The sequence below is a fragment of the Camponotus vicinus genome, unplaced genomic scaffold, assembly GCF_025532165.1.
Source record: "Camponotus vicinus isolate PSW18456_S1 unplaced genomic scaffold, iyCamVici1.0 SCAF_4, whole genome shotgun sequence".
NCBI classification, from domain to species: domain Eukaryota; kingdom Metazoa; phylum Arthropoda; class Insecta; order Hymenoptera; family Formicidae; genus Camponotus; species Camponotus vicinus.
This window is the reverse complement of record NW_028141976.1, coordinates 531,213-536,969: the sequence shown is the minus strand read 5'-3', so window position 1 is coordinate 536,969 and position 5,757 is coordinate 531,213. Positions and strand designations below refer to the sequence as shown.

The following is a 5,757-nucleotide window of genomic DNA, read 5'->3' as shown; positions in this document are numbered from 1 at the left end:
AACGTGTCCGCGCGTGTTTCTTTCATCGAGTGATTTTTAATCGCCAACAGTTATTATTCGACAGTGATTAATAGTGATTAGTGAGAGTCATTAGTAAATTTCTCGTCTCATCGAGTGAGTAAATAAATGTGATTACGTTAAAGTTTATAAAAGAATACAGTTCATGAAAGGAGAAAAACTTTCAGTTAATAATTTAGTGTGGATTTCTTGTCTTTTGCAACGTGATATCTACGTTAAATTTGAGAACGTACGATCTATCGGAAAATTAATTTCTCCTTCAAGCAATTACAGCAATACATCAAAAGTCATCGAACAAGGTAATAATAACTATTTTTTGACGTTATGTGAAAACAGATCTCGGGAAGTCAGAGGGACAGTGTGTCAAAGGAAATTCGTGAAAAGAGAGGGGTTTTTAGTGGGTAGGGAGTACCGAGTTGGTAATTCGACGTGGTACTTGAGTCCCACATAACTCACTGGATCAACCGGTGGGTATGCATAAAATGCATTTTCCCCCTCTCTCGTAAAAAAAAAAAAAAAAAAAAAAAAACAGGTGAGTGAGCGAATGAGCGAGAGAGGGGGGGGAGAGAGAGAGAGAGAGAGAAAGAGACAGACAGACAGAGAGAATGTATGTGTTCGCATGTGTGTATGTATGTGTATAGCGACCAGCTGATCGCAGCAGGCGCCCCGCGTAAGCACCCGCGTCTGACGGTGAATCGCGTCACCCTTGCCTGCCTCTTGTATTCGACCTGTCATACGTTAACTACTTCCTTTAATAATTCAAAAACTAAGCTTCGGACGAAATTTTGCCAAAGGAAAAATCGTCTTACAATTCGGTCAAGATTATGTTTTTGCAAAAGCATAAAGTTATTTAGAATCACCCTGTATATTCACAACTAATTAAGATATTATTCGCGTTTCCTCTTTCACTCATAAATTTTACAATCATTTGTAATTATCGGTTATATATAATATCGAAAATTAATTGTATTTCCACGTTGAAAAAATATTGTTTATACATATATATATATATATATATATATATATATATATATAATCGCAATTATTAGATTTCGCTTCGATTACTCAAAAATATAAATTAGATATATCATTATATTACATTGTTTACAATTATGAAAACGGATGTGATATTTTTTAATAATCAAAATTTTATGGATGGAAAGATTAAAAAATTTCTTTTATCTTCATTGATAAATCTAATATTAAGATTAAACCTGAAAATAACAGAATCAATTTAGAATTATTCTAGAAATATGTTTTCTACATTACGATTTATTGAATCGTTTGGAAAATAAGATAAACATTAATTTAATTATATCGGCTAAATAGTATCGACTGGACTCAGTAAGGCATCTTCTATGTTCTCTCTTAATGCTATAATATTTTTCAGACAAAATTTGAAATTTGGTCCAGCATCCGCTCCAGCAACGTAGCATCAACTGGTACAATGGTGACGGACAGTTAAGAGTCATCGGCAACCTCCAGCAAGTACAATAAGTTATCACTCTTTCATCAGTCTTGGCAATATAAGGTTGCTCACCCAACGATGTAATTTCCCACATTAATACCCCAAATTACCAAACATCGCTTTGAGAAGTAAATATTTCAATCATCAAAGATTCGGGTGCCATCCAGCGAATAGGAAACCAACGTTCTCCATTCTAAAACATGATTTAAACAAAAATTTAATTTTCTGATTCAAGTTGTTCATTTTTAGAATATGTGTAAAATAATAAAACGTTCATTTATCTCTTGTTTATATAAATAAAAACTATTTATATTCTATATTACTTAAAGAAACAATGCACGATACTATTATGATAAAAAAATGGAAAGTATTTTCGAAAGAATTCATTTTTTAGTCATTAAATTTTTTTCATAATTGTATTTACCACGCGATAATAATCATTTTTGTAGATATCTCTAGATAGTCCAAAATCTCCAATTTTGATAACACGATTCTCACGATTTCTCGAAGATACTAAACAATTGCGACACGCTAGATCTCTATGTACGAAACGCAACTCTTCCAAGTAGCAACAACCTCGCGCAACATCTTCGCACATGGCGAGCAAATCCTGCAAACGCAAAGCAGACGAATCTGACGCTTGCAAATTTCGACAATCTCTCAAATATTTTAACAGATCACCAGTTTCCATCAATTCCAACACTAGTAAAGGAGAATCCCCATCTAAACAAACGGCCAACAATCTTAATATATGTTTGTGTCGAATAAGATTCATAAGCTTGGCTTCCTTTAACAAATTCTTTTTCTCATGGGCAGAAGCATCTTTCCGAAGCGTTTTTATTGCAACGGATATCTCTGTGCTCGATCTATCTAAGTTCTTCACTTTTCCTTGATACACCTGCGAAATATTTCATACAAATTTATGTGCGTACTTCATTAGAAAATATGTAGTTTAATGTCAAGTAATATTATATTTTACTTTATATTAAATAATCCAACAAAAATGTATAATAAAGTGCATGTTTGTTGTCTCATCTAAATTTTACATTACTTATAATCTATTATAAAAATTTATGTAATTTATATCTTTATTAGAAAATACAGATCTGTTTTGTTGACCCAGAAATTAATTTGAAACATTGCTTGAAAAAATTAATTTTTACCATTCCGAATGCGCCGCTACCAAGAAGTTTTGTAATTGTAATTTGTTTACGTGCGATTTTAGTTATTGCACATTCATCCGGATTACAATGTAACATAGGATTGTAAATCGTATTGAATTGAGCGTATTGGTAAGGTACTTCACGTAGAATCGCCAATTCCATATCGGTCATTGTTGTTGAAGACAAAAATTGTTCATTATTACCTCTGCGTTGACGATACACTGTTATAAAATTTCGAATTAATTATGTTATAACATGTATTATAAAATCTGCTGTTTTTTAGTAAATTTATTCGTTTAGTTTTATATAAGTAAATTACTATTTTCAGTAAATGTTTAGATATTATATCAGATATATACATATGTATAATCTACAATTCAAGTCGATACCTACATCAAATATACTTACAACGATAAAAGTAGCAGACGCAGATTATAGTAACTATAACGATAAAACTTAACATCAATAATAAGTAATATTCTTTCGCTATTCCAGCAGTGATCAGAATATCTATATTAAGCAAAAATATAATTTTAATATCTTCGTGTGTGTATGTTTTTACAAATTTTTTTTTACTTATAACTTTATTACAAAACTTAATTTTTTTAAATTTTAGGCCTATTTATACCTAAAAAAATTAGCGAATAATAATATAATATCTATGCAGCACAGAATGTTACAACTACTTTGCAACAATATTGCAATATTACAAATTACAATGCAACATTACGGAAACATTGTAGAAATATAAATTGTAGTATTTGTAATGTAGAAATTGTAAATGTAGAAATATAATAAACAAAGTATGAATTAGACATTAGCAATATGATATTTATATTTTAGACATTTCAAAATTATAACATTCTTTAATTTATCGAATAAAAATAATGTAATAATATATTTTTTTATATTTGTATATATGCGGTGAATTTTAATTTTTTGCAGAAGTCAAATGAAATAATGGCATAGTAATAATACCAGTCGAGTAAATATAATTCTAAGATAAAGATAAGCATTGCTATTTTTTTTATTAAAATATAGATAACATTTTATATCAATGTTACAATATATTTTACGATATATTTTCACTTCATGTACGAATACGATATTAATCTTCAAAGATAATATATCTTTTTATTATATTAGGAATAGACACTATTATTATATCTATCATTATATTTTTCTATGCATTTTTATGTACTTTTCACATGCAAATATATATAATTATAACGGATCTTTAAAATTTTTAAATAAAAATATAATTAGTAATGTTTAATTAATTCTATAACTATAATCTTTATATATATATATATATATATATATATATATATACCCCATTATAAGAGTATAAAAAACATTTAAAATAAAAAAAGTGATTCGTTAGTAAGAGTTTAAAGTAATTTTGTATAAAAATATAACATTTTATGTTATACAATTATGTTTAAATATAATTTCGCAATATATTATCTTAGATATGATTATCATAGATATTGCAAACTTCTATTTATATCAAGCTTTTTAATTTAATCAAATGTTTCCAAGATATTCATCCATCAAAAACAAAAATATGGTTGCAATAACATTGCACTCTTTCCAATATATTACACTGTAATATTGCTACAATATTTCATTGCGAAAAGCGGACAGCTTAACTTCATCACAATCTTATAACTCAGCAGTTTCACAATCGATTTGCAATATTGCAATGTTTCAATGAAATTATTCTTCAATATATCTGCAACCTTATTGTGCTGTATGGGTATTTTCATTTGCTTACCACGTTTGCTACCACGTGTTGAAAAAATAAATCCTTCATCAGCCGGCCATATAAAATTTTCCTCATATTCGAGATACCTCAATATTAAGCGAAACTTGTATAAAGTTCCCGATTGTAAATTTTCGACACGGTATATTACTTCATTGTTATAATTGATTTGAATATCATTCATTGTTTGCCACTTTTCTGCTGCAATATCTTTGTATTCTAGTGTAAAAAAGATCGTCTGATTAATGTTTGAGATCCAAGAAATGTTCATGCTATTTATGTTGACCCCCCTCAAAGTAATATTGTTTGGTTCTGAGTATATGTGAATGATATTGCTTAAACTCTCGTTGTAGAAATCGCTGAAATTAATTGGATACACACGCACGTATATCAAGTAATCTTGTACTGGTAGCGACAAGTTAATCTTTGTGAAAAATCTGCCGTCTGCTATACGTTTCGGCACATTGATAAATTGTTTGCCGTTTTGTTGCGTGCCGTTCACTAATGTAACTGACTTCCAATGCACTTCGTAGGTCACTGCCACACATTTCAATTTCTTGGGTGGCATCCAATGAACTACTGCTATAGTAGGCGTCAAAGCTAGAACACTTATGTTTACTGGTGCATTAAGGTTGCATAAATTAGTTTTTTTTAGTATCACATTCGAATCGAATGGATTTATTAATAATTGATCAAAGTAAAAATTGCTTAAAGTAAACTTCAACTTGTACTCTGTAAATGGTGTTAAGTTTTGAATCTCGTAATATCGCTCGCACGTAACATATCGCAGTACATTGAATTTTTTAGACTTGTTAAGCTTGTTGTCTAAACAGCTTACGGAGATAGTATATACAGGGTGATTCTAAATAACTTTATGCTTTTGCAAAAACATAATCTTGACCGAATTGTAAGACGATTTTTCCTTTGGCAAAATTTCGTCCGAAGCTTAGTTTTTGAATTATTAAAGGAAGTAGTTAACGTATGACAGGTCGAATACAAGAGGCAGGCAAGGGTGACGCGATTCACCGTCAGACGCGGGTGCTTACGCGGGGCGCCTGCTGCGATCAGCTGGTCGCTATACACATACATACACACATGCGAACACATACATTCTCTCTGTCTGTCTGTCTCTTTCTCTCTCTCTCTCTCTCTCCCCCCCCTCTCTCGCTCATTCGCTCACTCACCTGTTTTTTTTTTTTTTTTTTTTTTTTACGAGAGAGGGGGAAAATGCATTTTATGCATACCCACCGGTTGATCCAGTGAGTTATGTGGGACTCAAGTACCACGTCGAATTACCAACTCGGTACTCCCTACCCACTAAAAACCCCTCTCTTTTCACGAAT

The 5,757-nt window shown here is 30.7% G+C and overlaps 1 protein-coding gene across 2 annotated transcripts; it reads right to left on the bottom strand.

Moving 5' to 3' along the window:
* Nucleotides 1-1,565: 1,565 nt before the first annotated feature.
* Nucleotides 1,566-5,263, bottom strand: LOC145969969 (proto-oncogene tyrosine-protein kinase ROS-like). Of its 2 annotated transcripts, none has more exons than XM_083096310.1 (5): nt 4,427-5,263; nt 3,058-3,159; nt 2,650-2,870; nt 1,911-2,384; nt 1,566-1,679 (listed from the first exon to the last, which is right to left on the bottom strand). In XM_083096310.1, the coding sequence occupies exons 1-5, from the start codon at nt 4,980-4,982 to the stop codon at nt 1,593-1,595; spliced, it is 1,440 nt and encodes a 479-aa protein (XP_082952436.1). In that variant the 5' UTR covers nt 4,983-5,263; the 3' UTR covers nt 1,566-1,592. The 2 variants fall into 2 exon arrangements, with proteins under 2 accessions (XP_082952436.1, XP_082952437.1); XM_083096311.1 differs by lacking the exon at nt 1,566-1,679 and having other exon boundaries at nt 1,916-2,096; nt 2,168-2,384.
* Between the last annotated feature and the right edge of the window lie 494 nt (nt 5,264-5,757).

What these genes read in the sequence shown, in the direction of transcription:
- LOC145969969 (XM_083096310.1), bottom strand. Translation starts at nt 4,982, where the DNA reads ATGCCACCCAAGAAATTGAAATGTGTGGCAGTGACCTACGAAGTGCAT. An exon ending in AACACGTGGTAGCAAACGTG is followed by an intron (nt 3,160 to 4,426) that starts GTAAGCAAATGA and finishes TGCTTAATATAG; the next exon opens with ATATTCTGATCACTGCTGGA. An exon ending in GTAGCGGCGCATTCGGAATG is followed by an intron (nt 2,385 to 2,649) that starts GTAAAAATTAAT and finishes AATATTTCGCAG; the next exon opens with GTGTATCAAGGAAAAGTGAA.